General features: G+C 42.6%; 1 protein-coding gene across 1 annotated transcript; it reads left to right on the forward strand.

Annotated features, from left to right (window-relative positions):
* The first annotated feature begins 4,773 nt into the window (after positions 1-4,773).
* LOC120051791 (hydroxysteroid 11-beta-dehydrogenase 1-like protein) lies at positions 4,774-8,523 on the forward strand. The gene is made up of 6 exons (XM_038998680.1): positions 4,774-4,861; positions 7,202-7,332; positions 7,456-7,659; positions 7,795-7,888; positions 7,967-8,132; positions 8,287-8,523. The coding sequence occupies exons 1-6, from the start codon at positions 4,774-4,776 to the stop codon at positions 8,462-8,464; spliced, it is 861 nt and encodes a 286-aa protein (XP_038854608.1). The 3' UTR covers positions 8,465-8,523.
* Positions 8,524-25,769: the final 17,246 nt, after the last annotated feature.

A 25,769-nucleotide genomic window follows, 5' to 3' on the forward strand; every position in this document is an offset into this window, starting at 1 on the left:
GTATAGCGTTTCGTTCGGTGTTCATTTATTAAAGAGTATGTACGCATACCACGCTGCGCCTTGGTCTCCTTCATACGCCGAACGTGACAATTAGAGCATGACAGACGTAGGTTTACCATGTTGAGAAATAAGGTGATGAAAGAAATCAGACAGGCCAAGGCAAACCTTTTTATTAACATAATTTGTGAAGGGAAATTCTAAATTGATCTGGGAGAATCTAAAAAAGTTAACAGGGAAAGACCGTAGTAACACTGCAAAAAGACTAGAAATTATGGTGAATAACAATCTAACACAGGATGCAGTCGAAATAGCAATAGCCTTCAATTCCTACTTTATTGACTCTGTCAGGGTACTGACACAGAACCCCTCCACTGGTTTCTTGGGCTCAGTGCTAGTGAATGACGCTCAACCTGTCTTCATCATAAGGGAGGTTTCTGAGTCAAAGGTGAACAAGGTGATTAGCTCACTAAAGAACTCTAAAGCCAAAGATGTGTTTGGGCTGGACTCTACCTTGGAAACTACAAAGAGTCACTCATTGGCCCCATTACTAAGGTCACCAACACATCTATTGGTCTGGGGGTGTTTCCAAGGGTATGGAAGTCGGCCATAATAACGGCCATCTTTAAATCGGGCGACCCTGCTGACGTGAGTAACTACAGGCCCATTAGTATACTACCTGTGGTGTCAAAGGTTGTTGAAAAGTGTGTAGCAGAACAACTGATTGCCCACCCCAACAACAGCCCCTTCACATTACACTCCATGCAGTTTGGCTTCAGAGCGAAATACTCCACAGAAACGGCCAACTGCTTTCTTCTGGAAAATGTGAAGTCCAAGATGGACTTAGGGGGCGTTGTTAGGGCTGTGTTTCTGGACCTAAGGAAGGCTTTTGATACTGTTAACCATGAGATTCTCATCACAAAATTGTCCAAGTTCAACTTTTCCCCCGATGCCTTGAGATGGATGAAATCATACCTTGAAGGCAGAACTCAGTGTGTCAGAGAGCAATGAGCTGTCGCCCACTCTTAGCTATGATGTGGGCGTGCCCCAAGGGTCAATACTGGGGCCCCTCCTGTTCAGCCTATACATTAATGATCTGGCTTCTGTCTGTACTGGGTCTGAAGTTCAAATGTATGCAGATGATACAGTGATATATGTGCATGCAAAGAGCAAACAACAAGCTGCACAAGAACTCACTACTGTAATGGTCCAGGTTACAAAGTGGCTCAGTGACTCGTGTTTGCATCTCAATGTGAAAAAAACTGTTTGCATGTTCTTCACATAGAAGGCAACAGATGCTACTGAGCCAGATGTCTATGTGTCAGGGGAGAAGCTCCAGGTGGTATCTGATTTTAAGTATCTTGGCATCATACTTGATTCCAAACTCTCTTTTAAAAAGCATGTGAAAAAGGTAATTCAAATAACCAAATTCAACCTAGCTAATTTCCGATTTATACAAAATTGTTTGACTACAGAGGTAGCAAAACTGTACTTCAAATCTATGATACTCCCCCACTTAACATACTGCTTGACTAGTTGGGCCCAAGCTTGCTGTACAACATTAAAACCTATTCAGTCTGTCTACAAACAGGCTCTCAAAGTGCTTGATAGGAAGCCCAATAGCCATCATCACTGTTACATCCTCAGAAAGCATGAGCTCCTGAGTTGGGAAAATCTTGTGCAATACACTGACGCATGTCTTGTATTCAAGATCCTAAATGACCTGGCTCCCCCTCCACTCAGTATTTTTGTTAAACAGAAAACCCAAACATATGGCAGCAGATCCACAAGGTCTGCCATGAGAGGTGACTGTATAGTTCCCTTAAGGAAAAGCACCTTTAGTAAATCTGCTTTCTCTGTGAGAGCTTCCCATGTCTGGAATACACTGCCATCAGACACACATAACTGCACCACATATCACACTTTCACAAAATGCATGAAGACATGGCTAAAGGTCAATCAGATTTGTGAACATAATCCCTAGCTGTGTGTTGCCGCTTTCCATGTTGTCTGTTGTCTGTAGCTTGTGAGGTGTGGAAACACTTTGTTGCTTTTATGAATTTTGTCTTGCTGCTTTTTGTTCTATCTTGCTCTGTCTGTATGCTATGTCTTGCTTGTCCTATGTTGCTCTGCGTGTGCTCACTACTCAATGATTATCTATATTGGAATTGTTTTTAATAACCTGCCCAGGGACTGTGGTTGAAAATTAGCCGGCTGGCTAAAACCGGCACTTTTACTGAAGCGTTGATTAATGTGCACTGTCCATGTAACAATAAAATAAACTCACACTCAAACTCAATATAGATTAATGAGCCAAATCTGTTTTTCGTACACTTTCATATTCAAAAGGATCCACCTTCCTTGCGAATCATTCCTGACTATTTGCACATTCAGATTGAGATTTTTGTTATTTAATATCATCACACCCTTTGAGTTCCTTTGTCCATGACAGAAAAATATTTCACCACCCCATTCCTTTTTCCACGCAACTTCATCTAAGGATGTAGAGTGAGTTTCCTGTAAACAGTATATGTTATATTCCTTTTCTTTTAGCCATGTAAAGACTGATCTTTTTTTATATAATCTGCTAAACCGTTACAATTATAACTGGCTATACTTATTTCACCCCTTACCATAACTAGATACTATTCTCAGTCTAAATTGACCATAATTATTGCTTGTAAAGTTACTGCCATCAGAGGTATTATGAAGGTCAAAACTGGGGCTTTCAAATGTCTGATATTTAGAAATCAAGAAATAGGTTCTAGCAATATTTGTTTTATTCCCTTGCTTGTTTGCCTGTGAGCCAATGCCACAGATGATAGAAAATTGAGACAAGATATTATGTGTGTAGCAAATCTGAGTAGGTCAATGTGTATGATATTGGATGTGATATAGTGAGAGTGTGTACGATGTCTGTATAAGAGGAAGACTATAATGTGTGATGTCCAAATAAATAATACAATTTGCATGGTTGAGTGTCTATGTGTGTAACATGTAGTGCGTATAGCCTTAATATTCATGATGATAATTGTAATCCATATCGTATCACCATCATAGTTGCATCATAATTACCTTTAACATAATTGAAAAACACATCCCAGCATTTCCTTAGCAAAAAAACTTTAGTTCGAATTAAAAACGATTTAATGAAAATGTTTTAATATAAACAACAAACCGAGTGTAGGCAGTACAATGTTCTGTTGCCTGAGGCCAAGCTTCCTGCCATCCAGGAACTCTATACCAGGCGGTGTCAGAGGAAGGCCCTAAAACTTGTCAAAGACTCCAGCCACCCTAGTCATAGACTGTTCTCTCTGCTACCGCATGGCAAGTGGGACCGGAGCGCCAAGTCTAGGTCCAAGAGGCTTCTAAACAGCTTCTACCCCCAAGCCATAAGACTCCTGAACATCTAATCAAATGGCTACCCAGACCTAGAGAAACCTCTCTAGGTTTCTTCCTAGGTTCTGGCCTTTCTAGGGAGTTTTTCCTAGCCACTGTGCTTCTACACCTGCATTGCTTGCTGTTTGGGGTTTTAGGCTGGGTTTGTGTACAGCACTTTGTGACATCAGCTGATCTAAGAAGGGCTTTATAAATACATTTGATTGATTAATTGAATTGAGAAAGCAAGCGACTCTAGTGTTGATGATATAGTAGTAGAAACACCCCAGCCATTAGTGAATGTTTGTCAATTAAGAGAACCGGACACGCTTAGTGTGAAAAAGGTGGATTTTGTGCCATTTATTGCAACGATTATTAATTGTACTGCTCAAGTGTCAAAGAAATCCCCAAAATTGGACATCCTTGTGGCTGCGGCAGAAACGTTTCTGGGCTTGAAAGAATTCACAGCAGAAGACCTGCAAGGGGTACTGGCAACAGAAACAGTACCGCCCTACCAGGCTCCTGAGCCTGTGTAGGGATCAGATTGCACATGATTTTATTAGCAGAAGTAGCGTGAATTTTGGTTAATGTTTTTGGTTTTTGGTAGTTCATATGAATTTGTTCATCCAAAACATATTTCGTTTTTGGGGATATTTTACGACTCCGATATTTTACTGCCGCGATTCATATGTATACAGTGGATATGTACAGATAAATGTGATATTTGCGGCTCTCTCAACCCCAATTGATAGCACAATGCAGTGGAGGCTGCTGAGGGGAGGACGGCTCATAATAATGGCTGAAATGGAGTCAATGGAATGGTAGCAAACATCTGGTTTCCATGTGGTTGATACCATTCCATTAATTCCATTCCAGCCATTACTATGAGCCGTCCTCCCTTCAGCAGCCTCCACTAGTACAATGTACACACATACACGTATATTTTCAGATTGTGAGTGTGTGATATGGGGGTTGGAAACATGTTTATTTTGACATAACAAAGCAAAACCTTTATAAACACTGCCATGTTGCACTAAGCTTTGCTGTTGGAAAACCACATCAGTGTCCGACTTTGGGCTGTAGCTGATGCACCTCCCGACTTCACTCCTGGACTTTGGTCTATAGTCGGTTACAGGTGTAAAATAAACCCCTGAAACTAGATCCCCTACATACTGGTCTTGACGAGAAGACAAAAACTGTTTAACCAATCCAGTATATGTGGAAGAAGAGTTAAGATAGTGTCACCTTGTTAACAACCAAAGAGGAAGTTGCATCACAGGCTGTCTTTCCATTTCCCCTGAAAACCGGAATATCCGGTTGTTGGGGACTCGGCAAAGGCTAGTTTCTTCCGCCTTACCACTCAAACAAGCCCATTGAGTACGGTATTGCAGTCACAAGATGAAGGCTTTTACTAATCTCTTAATAGTTGTTGCTATAGGAGTAGCTTTTGTTGCTTTCCAATGGAGTGGACCCACCTTCGACTCAGGTAAGATATTTATTTAGCTTCTTCACAATCCTTGACTGGTCTATCAAGTGAAACTGTTTCAAAGTACACGTTTCTTACACGTTTAAATCCAAAGCAACACTGCTGGAATGTGTTTCCGTTTTGTTTTGGTAGGCTAAGTGATGAGTAATGTTTGGTGCACTACTTGGTGCACTACTTGGTGCACTCGTTGCACTCCGTAATAACCAATCTGATATGAATGAATTCACAAACACTTATTCAATGTAACTTTCAGGTTTACTGAGCTAAGCTTTTGGCCAGATGACCTTTGTGAGTGCAATACAGTACAATACACATACCGTAATACAGTATAGTCGTCCTAGGCCTGAAATGAGTCAGAGGCAACCATGTGGAATTGGAACCATACAGAACTACAGCCTACTACTTAATATGCATTCCACTCATAACTGGTTTAGGGTGGAACCCGTAGTAGTTGATCATCTGGCTAGAGTAGTTTCCATGTACAGTAAAAAGCAGTGGAAATTGCAATCACAGCATTATACTTCTAATAATCTATCACATTTAAACTTAGGTTATCGTTATTTCTATAAGTGTGGACATTTGTTTCCCCCACTATTTCTCACCATAAATTAGCCTGGGTTTTTTCAGAACCAAAAGCAGCAAACTCAGGCACTATCTAACAATTAACTTCGTTCATAACCCACTGGGCACAGACATCAATTCAACGTCTATTCAACATAATTTCATTGAAATGGTCTGGGACAGGTAGCATGTCCGGTGGACAGGTCAGGGTTCCATAGCCGCAGGCAGAACAGTTGAAACTGGAACAGCAGCAATGCCAGTTGGACTGGGGACAGCAAGGAGTCATCATGCCCGGTAGTCCTGACGCATGGTCCTAGGGCTCAGGTCCTCCGAGAGAGAGAAAGAAAGAGAGAAGGAGAGAATTAGAGAGAGCATACTTAAATTCACACAGGACACCGGATAAGACAGGAGAAGTACTCCAGATATACACTGCTCAAAAAAATAAAGGGAACACTTAAACAACACAAGGGCAACAACCCAGCAGCAGGACCGCTACCTTCGCCTTTGTGCAAGGAGGAGCACTGCCAGAGCCCTGCAAAATGACCTCAAGCAGGCCACAAATGTGCATGTGTCTGCTCAAACGGTCAGAAACAGACTCCATGAGGGTGGTATGAGGGCCCGACGTCCACAGGTGGGGGTTGTGCTTACAGCCCAACACCGTGCAGGACGTTTGGCATTTGCCAGAGAACACCAAGATTGGCAAATTCGCCACTGGCGCCCTGTGCTCTTCACAGATGAAAGCAGGTTCACACTGAGCACATGTGACAGACGTGGCAGTCTGGAGACGCCGTGGAGAACGTTCTGCTGCCTGCAACATCCTCCAGCATGACCGGTTTGACGGTGGGTCAGTCATGGTGTGGGGTGGCATTTCTTTGGGGGGCCGCACAGCCCTCCATGGGCTCGCCAGAGGTAGCCTGACTGCCATTAGGTACCGAGATGAGATCCTCAGACCCCTTGTGAGACCATATGCTGGTGCGGTTGGCCCTGGGTTCCTCCTAATGCAAGACAATGCTAGACCTCATGTGGCTGGAGTGTGTCAGCAGTTCCTGCAAGAGGAAGGCATTGATGCTATGGACTGGCCCGCCCGTTCCCCAGACCTGAATCCAATTGAGCACATCTGGGACATCATGTCTCGCTCCATCCACCAATGCCACGTTGCACCACAGACTGTCCAGGAGTTGGCGGATGCTTTAGTCCAGGTCTGGGAGGAGATCCCTCAGGAGACCATCCGCCACCTCATCAGGAGCATGCCCAGGCGTTGTAGGGAGGTCATACAGGCACGTGGAGGTCACACACACTACTGACCCTCATTTTGACTTGTTTTAAGGACATTACATCAAAGTTGGATCAGCCTGTAGTGTGGTTTTCCACTTTAATTTTGAGTGTGACTCCAAATCCAGACCTCCATGGGTTGATACATTTGATTTCCATTGATAATTTTTGTGTGATTTTGTTGTCAGCACATTCAACTATGTAAAGAAAAAAGTATTTAATAAGAATAGTTCATTCATTCAGATCTAGGATGTGTTATTTTAGTGTTCCCTTTATTTTTTTGAGCAGTGTATTTCCTGGCTAGTTGGATGCCAGGAAAGTGTCCATTAGGTCTAGGATGCAGCACGTACTTTAGTGCACATCAAATGCACATTTTCTTGATAGGCCTCACGTCGACAATAAACATCTCCATTCTATTCCCTTGTCTTAGTTTTTAGTGTATTTAGACAAACTATACTGTAAGATGTAATGAGTACTGTAATGACTTTCAACGTGGCTGGTTTTCAGAGTCTTTAAAGGGTGCACGGGTCCTGGTGACTGGTGCCAGTACGGGTATAGGTGAACAAATGGCATATCACCTTGCCGGCTTTGGTGCCCAGGTGGTTATTACAGCCAGGAGGGAGAAAGTTCTACAGCAGGTCAGTGACACTTCAATCAGGTGTTTTCATCAATGTCGCTAGGCAATAGTTGTCTATGACAATACCTTAATGTTTTTCATAATTATGTTACTCTTATGCAAACATCACTCTCTTGTACTGCAGGTAGTAGAGAAGTGCCAGGGTTTGGGGGCCCAGAAAGCTCTGTACGTAGCAGCAGACATGGCCAATCCTTCTGACCCAGAGAGAGTGGTGCAGTTTGCTGTGGACAAGCTGGGAGGACTGGACTACCTGGTGCTGAACCACATAGGTTCCAGCCCATTCGCCATGTGGGACGGAGATGTGGAGCACACTAGATGGTTAATGCAGGTGGGGTATCTATCTCGACTACTGTGTTTCATGTGACCCAGTAGGATGACATGTACATGTAGCCTACCATTATATGTACAGTACCACTATTACAATAGTGTTATTTTATCTCCTCTTTTACTTGCTCTTTGTCAGGTAAATTTCCTCAGCTATCTGCAGATGGCGAAGACTGCTCTGCCCACCCTTGAGCAGAGTAGTGGTTCCATTGTGGTCGTCTCCTCCTTATTAGGTGGGTCAGAGCTCTTCTCTAAACTAAGCTTTCCAAGTGACCCTGGATCTATGATTGGCTAGTGTTTTGGTCCCACAGGAAAAATGTGCAGCCCATTTATGGCCCCCTACACATCCACAAAGTTTGCCCTGAATGGTTTCTTTGGGACGCTGCAGCATGAGCTGGCCATGCAGAGGAGCAACGTGTCCATTACTATCACCGTCCTGGCCCTGATCGATACGGACTCGGCTATGGAGAAAGTCAAGTACGATATTGTTGATATCAACTTCAGTCAAGTTGCAACACTACAAAGTGTTTTACGGTTGTCTTGACAGTTGTTAGAGCACCTTTATCCAAGTATCCTTGGATACATTTCAAAATATTGAAAGGATGCAGAGTCATCACTGTTTGTATTACAGGGGGTTCACCAACATCCCAGCCTGGCCGGCCAGTGAGGCAGCGCTTCACATCATCACTTCTGGAGCCACTCGTCAGACAGAGTCTTACTACCCCTGGTTCTGGTATTATGGCTCTCTCATCAGAGACTGGTTCCCCTACTTAAGGGATATATCTATACGTAACTTTTATAAATATTAAACATATGCTTGAAATATACGTTATGATGAGAGAAGAAAAATCAAGAAAGCATACAGTATTATTATTTTTAATTTATTTCACCTTTATTTAACCAGGTAGGCCAGTTGAGAACAAGTTCTCATTTACAACTGCGACCTGGCCAAGATAAAGCAAAGCAGTGCGACACAAACAACAACATAGAGTTACACATGGAATAAACAAACATACAGTCAATAACACAATAGAGAAAAAAATATATAAATTATATAGAGCCCTTATTGCATGGAACTTCCTTCCATCTCATTTTGCTCAAATAAACAGCAAACCTGGATTCAAAAAACAGACAAAGCAACACCTCACAGCACATCGACTCTCCCCTATTTGATCTAGATAGTTAGTGTGTATGTATTGATATGTAGGCTATGTGTACCTTTTAAAAAAAAAATTATGTAGTTCTGTCCTGCTGTTTTTGCTTATTGATGTTCTGAATTAAAGTGGCTTGTGAAAGTATTCACCCCCCTTGGCATTTTCCCTATTTTGTTGCCTTACAACCTGGAATTAAAATGGATTTTTGGGGGGTTTGTATCATTTGATTTACACAAGATGCCAACCACTTTGAAGATGCAAAATATTTTTTATTGTGAAACAAACAAGAAAGAAGACAAAAAAAACTGAAAACTTGCAGCTGAGGGTGCATACAGTTGAAGTCGGAAGTTTACATACAATTAGGTTGGAGTCATTAAAACTCATTTTTCAACCACTCCACAAATGTTTTGTTAACAAACTATGGTTTTGGCAAGTCGGTTAGGACATCTACTTTGTGCATGACACAAGTCATTTTTCCAACAATTGTTTATAGACAGATTATTTCAATAATAATTCACTGTATCACAATTCCAGTGGGTCAGAAGTTTACATACACTAAGTTGACTGTGTATTTAAACAGCTTGGAAATTTCCAGAAAATTATGTAATGGTTTTAAAAGCTTGTGTTAGGCTAATTTACATTATTTGAGTCAATTGGAGGTGCACTTCTGGATCTATTTCAAACTCAGTGCCTCTGCTTGACATCATGGGAAAATCAAAAGAAATCAGCCAAGACCTCAGAAAAACAATTGTAGATCTCCAAAAGTCTGGCTCATCCTTGGGAGCAATTTCCAAACGCCTGAAGGTACCACGTTCATCTGTACAAACAACAGTACGCAAGTATAAACACCATGGGACCACACAGCCGTCATACCACTCAGGAAGGAGACGCGTTCTGTCTCTTAGAGATGAACGTACTTTGGTGCGAAAAGTGAATATGAACAGCAAAGGACCTTGTGAAGATGCTGGAGGAAACAGGTACAAAAGTATCTATATCCACAGTAAAACGAGTCCTATATCGACATAATCTGAAAGGCCGCTCAGCAAGGAAGAAGCCACTGCTCAAAAACCGCCATAAAAAAGCCAGACTATGGTTTACAACTGCACATGGGGAAAAATATCGAACTTTTTGGAGAAATGTCCTCTGGTCTGATGAAACAAAAATAGAACTAATTGGCCATAATGACCATCGTTATGTTTGGAGGGAAAAGGGGGAGGCTTGCAAGCCGAAGAACACCATCCCAACCGTGAAGCACGGGGGGTGGCAGCATCATGTTGTGGGGGTGCTTTGCTGCAGGAGGGTCTTGTGCACTTCACAAAATAGATGGCATCATGAGGGAGGAAAATTATGTGGATATATTGAAGCAACAAAATCAAGACATCAGTCAGGAAGTTGAAGCCTGGTCACAAATGGGTCTTCCAAATGGACAATGACCCCAAGCAGACTTCCAAAGTTGTGGCAAAATGGCTTAAGGACAACAAAGTCAAGGTATTAGAGTGGCTATCACAAAGCCCTGACCTCAATCCTATATAAAATTTGTGGGCAGAACTGAAAAAGCGTGTGTGAGCAAGGAGGCCTACAAACCTGACTCAGTTACACCAGCTCTGTCAGGAGGAATTGGCCAACATTCACCCAACTTATTGTGGGAAGCTTGTGGAAAGCTACCCAAAACGTTTGACCCAAGTTAAACAATTTAAAGGCAATTCTACCAAATACAAATTGAGTGTATGTACACTTCTGACCCACTGGGAATGTGATGAAAGAAATAAAAGCTGAAATAAATCCTTCTCTCTACTATTATTCTGACATTTCACATTCTTAAAATAACGTGGTGATCCTAACTGACCTAAGACAGGGACTTTTTACTAGGATTAAATGTTAGGAATTGTGAAAATTGAAATGTATTTGGCTAAGGTGTACGTAAACTTCCGACTTCAACTGTACCTATTCACCCCCCCCCCCCCCAAAGTCAATACTTTGTAGAGCCACTTTTTGCAGCAATTACAGCTGCATGTCTCTTGTTGTATGTCTCTATAAGCTTGGCACATCTTGCCACTGGGATTTTGCCTATTCTTCAAGACAAAACTGCTCCAGCTCCTTCAATTTGGATGGGTTCTGCTGGTGTACAGCAATCTTTAAGTCATACCACAGATTCTCAATTGGATTGAGGTCTGGACTTTGACTAGGCCATTCCAAGACATTTAAATATTTCCCCTTAAACCACTCGAATGTTGCTTCAGCAGTATGCTTAGGGTCATTGTCCTGCTGGAAGGTGAACCTCTGTCCCAGTCTCAAATTTCTGGAAGACTGAAACAGGTTTCTCTCAAAAATTTCCCCGTATTTTGCGCCATCCATCATTTCTTAATTCTGAACAGTTTCCCAGTCCCTGTCGATGAGAAACATCCCCACAGCATGATGCAGCCACCACCATGCTTCACTGTGGGGATGGTATTCTCGGGGTGATGGGAGGCGTTGGGTTTGCGCCAGACATAGCTTTTTCCTTGATGGCCAAAAGCAAAATTTTTGTCTCGTCTGACCAGAGTACCTTCTTCCATATGTTTGGGGAGTCTCCCACATGCCTTTTGGTGAACACCAAACGTGTTTGCTTATTTTTTTCTTTTATCAATGGCTTTTTTCTGGCCACTCTTCCGTAAAGACCAGCTCTGTGGAGTGTACGGCTTAAAGTGGTCCTATGGACAGATACTCCAATCTCTGCTATAAAGCTTTGCAGCTCCTTCAGGGTTATCTTTGGTCTCTTTGTTGCCTCTCTTATCAATGCCATCCTTGTCTGGTCCGTGAGTTTTGGTGGGCAGCCCTCTCTTGGCAGGTTTGTTGTGGTACCATATTCTTTAAATTTTGTAATAATGGATTTAATGGTGCTCCGTGGGATGTTCAAAGTTTCTGATATTTTTTTATAACCCAACCCTGATCTGTACTTCTCCACAACTATGTCCCTGACCAGTTTGGAGAGCTCCTTGGGCTTCATGGTGCTGCTTGCTTGGTGGTGCCACTTGCTTGGTGGTGTTGCAGACTCTGGGGCCTTTCAGAACAGGTGTATATGTACTGAGATCATGTGACAGATCATGTGACACTTAGATTGCACACAGGTCGACTTTATTTAACAAATTATGTGACTTCTGGAGGTAATTGGTTGCACCAGATCTTATTTAGGGGCTTCATTGCAAAGTGGGTGAATACATATGCACGCATCACTTTCCCGTTGAAACAAGTAATTTTTTTCATTTCACTTCACTAATTTGGACTATTTTGTGTAATTCCATTACATGAAATCCAAATAAAAATCATTTTAAATTACAGGCTGTAATGCAACAAAATAGGAAAAATGCCAAGGGGGATGAATACTTTTGCAAGGCACTGTAAGTCATGTTTCATGTTTTGTGTGGACCCCAGGAAGAGTAGCTGCTGCTTTTGTAACAGCTAATGGGGATCCTAATAAAATACCAAATACCAAATGATATCGCGTCTATATACAGTTCATTCGAAAGTATTCAGACCCCTTCACATTTCCACATTTTTTAAAGTTACATCCTTATTCCAAAATGGATTAAATAAACAATTTTCCTCATCAATCTACACACAATACCTCATAATGACAAAGCGAAAACAGGTTTTTAGAAATATTTGCAAATGTATTACAAAGAAAAACAGATACCTTATTTACATAAGTATTCAGACCCTTTGCTAGGGGAATCGAAATTGAGCTCAGGTGCATCCTGTTTCCAATGATCATCCTTGAGATGTTTCTACAACTTGATTGGAATACCCTTGTGGAAAATTCAATTGATTGGACAAGATTTGGAAAAGCACACACCTGTCTACATGAGGTCCCACAGTTGACAGTGCATGTCTGAGCAAAAACCAAGCCATGATGTCGAAGGAATTATCCGTAGAGATCCAAGACCGGATTGTATCTAGACACAGATCTGGGGAAAGGTACCAAAAAATGTCTGCATCATTAGATTTAGATTTTATTTGGATCTCTTTTAGTCCCCATTTTGACTAATCTTCCAAGAGTCATTCAACATTAAAATACAATTTCTAATACGAACACATTTTCACATATAACACACTATTACAAACATACATAATATACTAACATAATGACCCATTGAAGGCATTGAAGGTCCCTAAGAACACAGTGGCCTCCATCATTCTTAAATGGACGAAGTTTGGAACCACCAAGACTCTTCCTAGAGCTGGCCGCCCGGCCAAACTGAGCAATCGGGGGAAAAGGGCTTTGTTCAGGGAGGTGACCAAGAACCCGATGGTCACTCTGACAGCGCTCAAGAGTTCCTCTGTGGAGATGGGAGAACCTTCTAGAAGGACCACCATCTCTGCAGCACTTCGCCAATCAGGCCTTTATGGTAGAGTGGCCAGATGGAAGCCACTACTCAGTAAAAGGCACATGATATCCCGCTTGGAGTTTGCCAAAAGGCACCTAAAGGACTCTCAGACCATGAAAAACAAGATTCTCAGGTGTGATGAAACCAAGATTGAACTCGTTGGTGTGAATGCCAAGAGTCACATCTGGAGGAAACCTTGCACCAACCCTACGGTGAAGCATGGTGGTGTCAGCATCATTCTGTGGGGATGTTTTTCAGCGGCAGGGACTGGGAGACTAGTCAGGATCGAGGGAAAGATGAATGGAGCAAAGTACAGAGAGATCCTTGATGAAAACCTGTTCCAGAGAACTTAGAACCTCAGACTGGAGCAAAGGTTCCCCTTCCAACAGGACAACGACCATAAGCACACAGCCAAGACAACATAGGAGTGGCTTCAGGACAAGTCTCTGAATATCCTTGAGTGGCCCAGCCAGAGCCCGGACTTGAACCTGATCGAACATCTCTGGTGAGACCTAAATAAACTGTGCAGCGATGCTCCCCATCCAACCTGACAGATCTTGGATCTGCAGAGAAGAGTTACTTCTGCAGAGAAGTAACTCCCCAAATTCAGGTGTGCCAATATTGCATTGTCATACTCAAGAAGACTCAAGGCTGTAATCACTGCCAAAGGTGCTTCAACAAAGTACTGAGTAATTTGTATTATATTTAAACTTCATTTCACTAGGCACGTCAGTTAAGACATTTTTTTTTTTTACAATGACGAATACTTGAGTTAGCCTATTTGTTGACTTTTTAAAATGCTGTTAAAGCAAACTTCTCTGACATTGATCATTTAAACATCATTCTATAAACATTTGTTTTAAAGATCGTTAGATAAACATTTAATTCAGTATTGGATTTGCTTTCATGTGCAACTGTGGAGCAGGTAGCCTAGTGGGTAATAATGTTGGGCCAGTAACTGAAAGGTCGCTGGTTTGAATCTGCCCTTGAGCAAGACAGTTAACCCCCAACAACTGCTCCCCTTGTGCCATAGATGTCGATTAAGGCAGCCCCCCGCACCTCTCTGTTTCAAAGGGGTTGGGTTAACCCTTGTGTGGTGTTCGGGTCTAAGGGACCCATTTTCAATGTTTACTAAAAGAAAAATGATACAATTAATTGTTTTCTCAACCTGAGACTTATTGACCTTGGCTCATTTTAAAATAACACATTTTCATTGAGTGCACACTGTGCACCCCCTGCACATTTATATTACATATGTGGTGTTTGGGTCCAGTGAAACAAATGAAGTAAAGAATCCTCCCTGGGTTTGCTTTTTCAACATAGCACCAAGAACCTGTCTGTCTGTCTTCCTGCCTGTCTCCTGCTTTTGTCACACACTTTACCCTTTGTAGTGTCTGAAACTACACAATGTCTTGTGCGAACCTGCACAATGTTATTACAATACATTATTTTAATTCATTTATGTCGATACATTGTAAAAAATACAGTATTTTACCCCACTCTACCCCAGCCAGGTGCAAATTGGGGGAGGAACACAAGAAATAAATATCTTTGCATGTGTTGCTCCTTACCACAATCAATCAGTATGGCAAAAATACTCTCTGCTCAGAGGGCCTTAGAAATAAGAGAGAGAAGCTAGTGTGGAAGGAGCGTCTTCCACTTTGGAAGATGAAGAATTTTCCGAATATGAGGATCGTGTCTCTGTCAATTCATAGTCTGACAGTGAGTTGGAAGAAGAGGATGAGATTGACCCTTAGCCAGCCCCAGAACCAGCCCGTCAGTAACAAGCTCATCAGCAGCCTGCCCAAGGAATGAGTCACCCCACATGGCTGCCAATGTGATAAAGATGCGGATGGCGGTTACTCATGTGCAGGAAATAAAGTCTTCTTTTGAACTGTTCATCCTAGACACCATCTAGAAAATCATTCTGGACTGCACTAATTTGGAGGGAAGGCATGCTTTTGGAGAGAGATGGAAGGAGATGGACCAAACTAATTTACATGCATACTTGGGGTTCTTATCCTTGCTGGTGTTTTCAGATCCAATGGGGAATCCACAGAATCCAGGTGGGATGCAGAAACGGGCATAGAACTTTTCTGTGCAACAATGTCTGGAAAACTTCCATATTATTTCCAGGACTATCCGCTTCAATAACAGAGACACCAGACCAGCTCGGCGGCAGAGTGACAAGCTAGCTGCAATCAGGTCAGTGTGGGACAAGTGGGTGAACCACCTTCCCCTGTTTTACAACCCTGGGCCCAACGTTACTGTTGATGAGCAGCTTATGCCATTCAGGGGTCGCTGCCCATCCAGGCAGTACATACCGTCTAAACCCGCAAAATATGGAATCAATATCTGGGCTGCCTGTGATGCTGCTTCATCATATGCTTGGAACTTGCAAGTGTATACGGGGAAGCCAGATGGAGGAGCCCCTGAGAAGAACCAAGGGATGCGGGTTGTCCTGAATGTGATGCAGGGATGCCATGGCCACAACATCACTTGCGATAACTTTTTTACTTCGCACAAGCTGGGACAGGAGCTTCTCAAGAGGAAGCTGACGATGGTAGGAACAGTACGAAAAAACAAGCCAGAGCTCCCACCTCAGCTGTTGAATACACGGAACAGGCCTATCAATTCCTCTGTTTGTGTTCACGGCCGACACGTCCCTAGTGTCCTATGTGCCAAAGAAAGGCAAAAATGTGATACTCATGAGTACGTTGCATACGGATGTGAGAATCTGTGGCCAGGATCATCAAAAACCAGTTATGATTACAATGCCCCAAAAGGAGGGGTGGACTATTTAGACAAGCTGGTGGTTGGCTACAGCTTTGAAAGAAGAACCCTATGCTGGCCACTTGTGATATTCTTCAACATCTTGGACATCTCGGCGTACAGCACGTTTGTCATCTGGATAGCATTGAACCTAGATTGGAACAGAGGGAAGCTCCAAAGGAGACAACTCTTTCTCGAGGAGCTGTGCAAGGCATTGGTAAGACCTGAAATCCAGAGGAGGCAACATATCCCAAGGACCCCAGCTTCTGCAGACATTGTGAGAAGGATTCAGGAGAAGGATGTTATTGCCCCATCTGCCCAATACTGGATGTAAGTGTGAGTGATGTTGTTGCAAGTGTGTGTGTCTGCCTCTCCAACCTTGGCCTGCTGTAACTAAACTCAGCAAAAAAAGAAATGTCCTCTCACTGTCAATTGCGTTTATTTTTAGCAAACTTAACATGTGTAAATATTTGTATGATCAAACAATATTCAACAACAGAGACATAAACTGAACAAGTTCCACAGTCATGTGACTAACATAAATGGAATAATGTGTCCCTGAACAAAGGGGGGGTCAAAATCAAAAGTAACAGTCAGTATCTGGTGTGGCCACCAGCTGCATTAAGTACTGCAGTGCATCTCCTCCTCATGGACTGCAACAGATTTGCCAGTTCTTGCTGTGAAATGTTACCCCACTCTTCCACCAAGGGACCTGCAAGTTCCCGGACATTTCTGGGAGGAATGTCCCTAGCCCTCACCCTCCGATCGAACAGGTCCCAGACGTGCTCAATGGGATTGAGATTCGGGCCCTTCGCTGGCCATGGCAGAACACTGACATTCCTGTCTTGCAGAAAATCACGCACAGAATGAGCAGTATGGCTGGTGGCATTGTCATGCTGGAGGGTTATGTCAGGATGAGCCTGCAGGAAGGGTACCACATGAGGGAGGAGGATCTCTTCCCTGTAACGCACAGCGTTGAGATTGCCTGCAATGACAACAAGCTCAGTCTGATGATGCTGTGACACACCGCCCCAGACCATGACAGACCCTCCACCTCTAAATCGATCCCGCTCCAGAGTACAGGCCTCGGTGTAACGCTCATTCCTTCTACGATAAACGTGAATCCGACCATCACCCCTGGTGAGACAAAACCGCGACTCGTCAGTGAAGAGCACTTTTTGACAGTACTGTCTGGTCCGTAGGTGACGTTGTTGCCGGTGATGTCTGGTGAGGACCTGCCTTACAACAGGCCTGCAAGCCCTCAGTCCAGCCTCTCTCAGCCTATTGCGGACAGTCTGAGCACTGATGGAGGGATTGTACGTTCCTGGTGTAACTCGGGCATTTGTTGTTGCCATCCTGTACCTGTCCCGCAGGTGTGATGTTCGGATGTACAGATCCTGTGCAGGTGTTGCTACACATGGTCTGCCTCTGCGAGGACGATCAGCTGTCTGTCTTGTCTCCCTGTAGCCCTGTCTTAGGCGTCTCACAGTATGGACATTGATCAAATCATTAAAATCATTAAAACTCGTTTTTCAACGACTCCACAAATTTCTTGTTAACAAACTATAGTTTTGGCAAGTCGGTTAGGACTATCTACTTTGTGCATGACACAAGTCATTTTTCCAACAATTGTTTACAAACAAATTATTTAACTTCTTGCGAATATAGGGGGTGCTGTTTCGACTTAGCATAAATTGGTCTCCAGATTAAACTGCCTAGTACTCAATTCTTGCTCGTACAATATGCATATTATTATTATTATTGGATAGAAAACACTCTCTAGTTTCTATAACCGTTGGAATTATGTCTCTGAGTGGAACAGAACTCATTCTACAGCACTTTTCCTGACAGGGAGTGAGATTTCAGAAATCTTGGCCTCTGGTCCCAGGTCAGTTTTAATGTCCCTGTGAATGCTATGGGGATACAAACACTGCCTACGCCTTCCTCTAGATGTCAGTAAGTGGTGACAATTTGAATGGAGTCGATTGCGCAATCAGGGCCTGTATAAAAGGCCAAAGACCGGAAGTACCTTTCTTTTGTTCCCTGCGCTTGACGCACGATGGACGTCGGACTGGCCTCTTTCCAAGCTTTGGTTTAGCCAGTAATATATCGCCGGTCATGTTTTTACTCGTTATAGGTGTTAAAAACATCATAAGGTAGTTAATTTAAACCGTTTTATAGCAATTTATATCCGTTTAGTGCGATTTTCTGGCATTTCTTTGTGACGCACTTCCAAGAGCTGGGCACTTTTCTAGTACATGCCGAACGTTAGTGGCCATTTCGACGGGACAAGAGGACATCTTTCGACCAAAAGACGATTAGACCGGAGAAAGGATACATTGCCCAAGATTCTGATGGAAGATCAGCTCATAGTAAGAACTATTTATGATGATAAATCGTTGTTCTGTAGAAAAATGTTAAACGCATATTCCGCCATTTTCTTTGGGGTAGCTTCGCTTTGGCGCACCCTGTATTGCACAGTAAGGATAATTTAAAAAATGTAATTCAGCGATTGCATTAAGAACTCATTTGTCTTTCAATAGCTGTCCACCCTGTATTTTTTAGTCAAGTTTATGAATATTTATTCATTAGACTAGATCACTGTCCAATATGGCGCTCGACATTTTCAGGCCAGTTTTGCTACTATTCTCATTGTATAACCACGGTTTTTTGTGGCTAAATATGCACATTTTCGAACAAACTCTATATGTATGTTGTAATATGATGTTACAGGAGTGTCATCGGAAGAATTCTGAGAAGGTTAGTGAAAAAATTAATACATTTTGGTGGTGATAATGCTATCGCTCTTTTTGTCTTGAATCAATGCTCGGGTAACGTTTGCACATGTGGTATGCTAATATAACGATTTATTGTGTTTTCGCTGTAAAACACTTAGAAAATCTGAAATATTGTCTGAATTCACAAGATCTGTGTCTTTCCGTTGCTGTGCGCTGTGTATTTTTAAGAAATGTTTTATGATTAGTAATTAGGTAATACACGTTGCTCTCTGTATTTATTCTAGTCGAGTTGTGATGGTGGGTGCAATTGTAAACTATGATTTCTACCTGAAATATGCACATTTTTCTAACAAAACCTATCCTATACAATAAATATGTTATCAGACTGTCATCTGATGAGGTTTTTTCTTGGTTAGTGGCTATCAATATCTTTATTTGGCCGAATTGGTGATAGCTACTGGTGGAGAGAAAAAATGGTGGACAAAGAAAAATGGTGTCTTTTGCTAACGTGGTTAGCTAATAGATTTACATATTGTGTCTTCCCTGTAAAACATTTTACAAATCAGAGATGATGGCTTGAATCACAAGATCTGTATCTTTCATTTGGTGTCTTGGACTTGTGATTTCATGAACATTTTATTTTATGATATCCCTGTAACTTTAGGCTAGGCTATGCTAGTCAGCTTTTGTGATGGGGGGGATCCCGGATCCGGGTTTGTGAGGCGTTAGAGGTTAACTTATAATTCACTTTATCACAATTCCAGTGGGTCAGAAGTTTACATACACTAAATTGACTTTGCCTTTAAACAACTTGGAAAATTCCAGAAAATTATGTCATGACTTTAGAAATTTCTGATAGACTAATTGACATCATTTTAGAAAATTAGAGGTGCACCTGTGGATGTGCAAATCAGTGCAAATCACTCCCAGAACAACAGCAAAGGACCTTGTGAAGATGCTGGAGGAAACAGGTAAAAAAGTATCTATATCCACAGTAAAACGAGTCCTATATTGACATAACCTGAAAGGACGCTCAGCAAGGAAGAAGCCGCTGCTCCAAAATCGCCATAAAAAAGCCAGACACGGTTTGCAACTGCACATGGGGACAAAGATAGTACTTTTTGGAGAAATGTCCTCTGTTCTGGTGAAACAAAAATAGAACTGTTTGGCCATAATGACCATCGTTATGTTTGGAGGAAAAAGGGGGATGCTTGCAAGCCGAAGAACACCATCCCAACCGTGAAGCACGGGGGGTGGCAGCATCATGTTGTGGGGGTGCTTTGCTGCAGGAGGGTCTTGTGCACTTCACAAAATAGATGGCATCATGAGGGAGGAAAATTAGGTGGATATATTGAAGCAACTCCAGACATCACTCAGGAAGTTAAAGCTTGGTCGCAAATGGGTCTGGACAATGACCCCAAGCATACTTCCAAAGTTGTGGCAAAATGGCTTAAGGACAACAAAGTCAAGGTTTTGGAGTGGCCATCACAAAGCCCTGACCTCAATCCTATAGAAAATTTGTGGGCAGAACTGAAAAAGCGTGTGTGAGCAAGGAGGCCTACAAACCTGACTCAGTTACACCAGCTCTGTCAGGAGGAATTGGACAACATTCACCCAACTTATTGTGGGAAGCTTGTGGAAGGTTACCCAAAACGTTTGACCAAAGTTAAACAATTTAAAGGCAATGCTACCAAATACTAATTGAGTGTATGTAAATTTCTGACCCACTGGGAATGTGATAAAAGAAATAAAAGCTGAAATAAATCATTCTCTCTACTACTATCTTGTAAGTCGCTCTGGATAAGAGCGTCTGCTAAATGACTTAAATGTAAATGTAAAATCTTGACATTTCACATTCTTTCACATTCACATCCAGAATCCGTGGATTGATGGCAGCATTCGCGTGAAACTGAAAGCGCGAACCACTGCTTTTAACCAGGGCAAGGTGACCGGAAACATGACCGAATACAAACAGTGTAGCTATTCCCTCCGCAAGGCAATCAAACAAGCTAAGTCCCAGTATAGAGACAAAGTAGAGTCGCAATTCAACAGCTCAGACACAAGAGGTATGTGGCAGGGTCTACAGTCAATCACGGATTACAAAAAGAAAACCAGCCCCGTCGCGGACCAGGATGTCTTGCTCCCAGACAGACTAAATAACTTTTTTGCTCGCTTTGAGGACAATACAGTGCCACTGACACGGCCCGCTACCAAAACCTGCGGGCTCTCCTTCACTGCAGCCGAGGTGAGTAAAACATTTAAACGTGTTAACCCTCGCCAGGCTGCAGGCCCAGATGGCATTCCCAGCCGCATCCTCAGAGCATGCGCAGACCAGCTGGCTGGTGTGTTTAAGGACATATTCAATCAATCCTTATCCCAGTCTGCTGTTCCCACATGCTTCAAGAGGGCCACCATTGTTCCTGTTCCCAAGAAAGCTAAGGTAACTGAGCTAAACGACTACCGCCCCGTAGCACTCACTTCCATCATCATGAAGTGCTTTGAGAGACTAGTCAAGGACCATATCACCTCCACCCTACCTGACACCCTAGACCCACTCCAATTTGCTTACCGACCCAATAGGTCCACAGACGACGCAATCGCAACCACACTGCACACTGCCCTAACCCATCTGGACAAGAGGAATACCTATGTAAGAACGCTATGTGAGAATGCTGTTCATCGACTACAGCTCAGCATTTAACACCATAGTACCCTCCAAACTCGTCATCAAGCTCGAGACCCTGGGTCTCGACCCCGCCCTGTGCAACTGGGTCCTGGACTTCCTGACGGGCCGCCCCCAGGTGGTGAGGGTAGGTAACAACATCTCCACCCCGCTGATCCTCAACACTGGGGCCCCACAAGGGTGCGTTCTGAGCCCTCTCCTGTACTCCCTGTTCACCCACAACTGCATGGTCATGCACGCCTCCAACTCAATCATCAAGTTTGCGGACGACACTACAGTGGTAGGCTTGATTACCAACAACGACGAGACGGCCTACAGGGAGGAGGTGAGGGCCCTCGGAGTGTGGTGTCAGGAAAATAACCTCACACTCAACGTCAACAAAACAAAGGAGATGATTGTGGACTTCAGGAAACAGCAGAGGGAGCACCCCCCTATCCACATCGACGGGACAGTAGTGGAGAAGGTGGAAAGTTTTAAGTTCCTCGGTGTACACATCACGGACAAACTGAATTGGTCCACCCACACAGACAGCGTTGTGAAGAAGGCGCAGCAGCGCCTCTTCAACCTCAGGAGGCTGAAGAAATTCGGCTTGTCACCAAAAGCACTCACAAACTTCTACAGATGCACAATCGAGAGCATCCTGTCAGGCTGTATCACCGCCTGGTACGGCAACTGCTCCGCAAGGCTCTCCAGAGGGTAGTGAGGTCTGCACAACGCATCACCGGGGGCAAACTACCTGCCCTCCAGGACACCTACACCACCCGATGTCACAGGAAGGCCATAAAGATCATCAAGGACAACAACCACCCGAGCCACTGCCTGTTCACCCCGCTATCATCCAGAAGGCGAGGTCAGTACAGGTGCATCAAAGCAGGGACCGAGAGACTGAATAACAGCTTCTATCTCAAGGCCATCAGACTGTTAAACAGCCACCACTAACATTTAGTGGCCACTGCCAACATACTGACTCAACTTCAGCCACTTTAATAATGGGAAATGATGGAAATTATGTAAAAATGTATCACTAGCCACTTTAAACAATGCCACTTAATATAATGTTTACATACCCTACATTACTCATCTCATATGTATATGTATATACTGTACTGTATATCATCCACTGCATCTTGCCATCTTTATGTAATACATGTATCACTAGCCACTTTAAACTATGCCACTTTATGTTTACATACCCTACATTACTCATCTCATATGTATAGACTGTACACTATACCATCTACTGCATCTTGCCTATGCCGTTCTGTACCATCACTCATTCATATATCTTTATGTACATATTCTTTATCCCTTTACACTTGTGTGTATAAGGTAGTAGTTGTGGAATTGTTAGGTTAGATTACTTGTTGGTTATTACTGCATTGTCGGAACTAGAAGCACAAGCATTTCGATACACTCGCATTAACATCTGCTAACCATGTGTATGTGACAAATAAAATTGGATTTGATTTGATTTTCTTTAAAAAAGTGGTGATCCTAACTGACCTAAAACAGGGAACTTTTACTAGCATTAAATGTCAGGAATTGTGATTAACTGAGTTTAAATGTATTTGGCTAAGGTGTATGTTAACTTCCGACTTCAACTTTATGTGAGTGAGTGAGTGAGTGAGATGTTAGTAAAATTCTAGATTGCAGCAGGAAGCAACACGAAGAAGCGCTGTGATGTGTGTGGTCCCAAGAAGTACAGGAAGACACAGTACACATGCATCAAGTGCAAGAAATACATTTGCAACACACACAGTAAAACTCTGTCCCTCATGTGGTGTGTAGACTGGCCTTAATTTGTGTTCAATGGAGCTTATTTATCATTTCCATAAAATACTGTATGTAAAATTTGTCCTTCTAATTTGTTCAGTGTAATAAACATAAATAGTGATGAAAACCTTGTTTCATTTATATTTGTTCAAGATAAACATGATTTATTCCACCCATGTCTTGATTATAATAGATTTTTGTTTACAAAAATCACATTTGATCAAATAAAAAGAATAGCGCTTGATAAATGTGATCTAGCAGAGGAAAATAGCAATTATAACCATGTATGCTGTCGATATTGCTTGTAATTGATATAAGTTAACATCTAAGTATTAGGTATTTTTACGTAAATTGTTATGGCTGTATTGTTTTAAAAACACAATAATGTTGTGGGTCCAACAGACCCGCGAACATTGGGTGAATAACAAAAACATGAACAACACACAAGTGTTAAATGCAGAATACACGTTTTAGTAGTGTGTAGTGTTATCTGTTTAACTTTATAATACATTTTATAGCCTAGACAAGCAGACCGACTGCCGCGCTCACATTTATTTTCTGTGAGCTATTGCTCGATCAGGCTGGTTCCACCAGACTACCTTTTTAATTGCCTCAATGAACAATCCCCATGACGCCCACTCGAGGGCAGTAGTTCCCAATAAAGGAGGCAGAACCTAGACATGAGAGGCATTTTAGATTCCAGCAGGCTCCTACTTAGTCTGGCATGATTTTACCTTCCCAAAACTCCCCTACCTTGATATACCCACAATGGAATGAAACTACTGTAGTATACTGTAAAATTCATAAATCTATATTACAGTATTGTTTCATCCTTATTTTAATGCTCACTTTCCCAGAAATGTATGGGTAGGCTGTACTCTACTGTACTCTAGGAGTTTCACTTAGTTTTTTCTTCTTTAGTATATTTTAATTGTAAATCAATGCGAACACCCCCCAGCACTCACTCTCGTAACTTGTCACAGTAGGCTGTGTGGCATCCTGCCAGAATGGGGAGGTCCCTGTTTTGTCCTGATGCCACTATTCATCATCCCAGCGGCCCTGCAGGCCTCCTACCAACTCAGGGTAATCCATCTAGGTGGTCCACTGTATTTAAATGCAGTACCTCAGGCAGTATCTTGAGTTACAAGGGAGCTCCATGTAACCTTCAGGTTTTGAAGTGAAGGTTAAAACATGGTGGGGTTGGTAGATTACATGATCATGATGTACTATTTCCCTGTGTCATGGAGCCGGTTCAGTGAACCTTGCATAAGACCTGTAGTCTTGCGTTAGCTCCCCAGCCTAATGCTTAGGCTTTAGCTCAGCTGGCTAACACTGTATTGTGAAATGCAGCAACCATAGGCTTTGAAACCCAGTCCTGTCTATGATATTCATTTGATTTGGCTGACTGGTTGGAAGTGATCACGTCTGCCCTAACATTTTTGACCACATCTTAAATCCATATTGTATTGAAACACATTTGTACACTTAGAAATCAAATCATTCTCTGGGGTTCCATTTGATATTGTGAGAAGATGGCATGGTCCTTCTAAGGAATGTTAAACTAAACAGAATCACACACACACACACACACACACACACACACACACACACACACACACACACACACACACACACACACACACACACACACACACACACACACACACACACACACACACACACACACACACACACACACACACACACACATGTTGGGGCCTCCTGGGGAAGGGAGAAGGCACAGCCTGGGATAGCAGCCAGTAACACCTGAAACAGATTAGTGCTCCTAATGCTTCGTAATAAATCCCCTCACTCTCCTCTAGCATCTCCACCAAGCATGGAGCCCAAGCACTGGGAGACACACACACATACACACACACTTTTACTAAAGACACACCCTGTCAAGCCCAGTTCTCACATGTGATCCTACCATGATGTGTTGTTAGAGACTACAGTAGTGCGAGCAATGTTATTGATTGTGCACCTTGGATACCTTCCCTATGGTTTCGATATATAATGTCCCTTTAATCTACCTATTATTCACCTAATATGTTTCTCAAGGAAAGGGCTGCATAACACATTCCAATTTGATGCATGCATTACTATCAATAACATGTAGGTGCTCTGGGCTACCTCTTGATTTGTATTCTGCTGTGATGGAAATTCCATATTTGTGTAAAGAACTCACAACCTTTTAGTTCATGGCATTCCCATCTTCATGCTATTCCACCATGTCTGTGTCAATGACTGATTTCAACTGTTTTGCTACACTGCACTTCAAGGTAAATCTCTGTTAAAAGTACACTCAAGAAAAACTAGCCTATTTTATTTATCATAGTGATTAAGGAGTAACATTAAAACAGAAAACTCCAAAATAAGCAAACAAGTAAATCAAATCAATGATTAGAGAATGTCTGTCACGCCCTGACCATAGTTTGCGTTGTATGTTTCTATGTTTTGTTTGGTCAGGGTGTGATCTGAGTGGGCATTCTGTTGTATGTCTAGTTTGACTGTTTCTATGTGTTTGGCCTGATATGTTTCTCAATCAGAGGCAGGTGTTAGTCGTTGTCTCTGATTGGGAACCATATTTAGGTAGCCTGTTTTGTATTGTGGGTTGTGGGTGATTGTTC

This window comes from Salvelinus namaycush, chromosome 8, assembly GCF_016432855.1.
Source record: "Salvelinus namaycush isolate Seneca chromosome 8, SaNama_1.0, whole genome shotgun sequence".
NCBI classification, from domain to species: domain Eukaryota; kingdom Metazoa; phylum Chordata; class Actinopteri; order Salmoniformes; family Salmonidae; genus Salvelinus; species Salvelinus namaycush.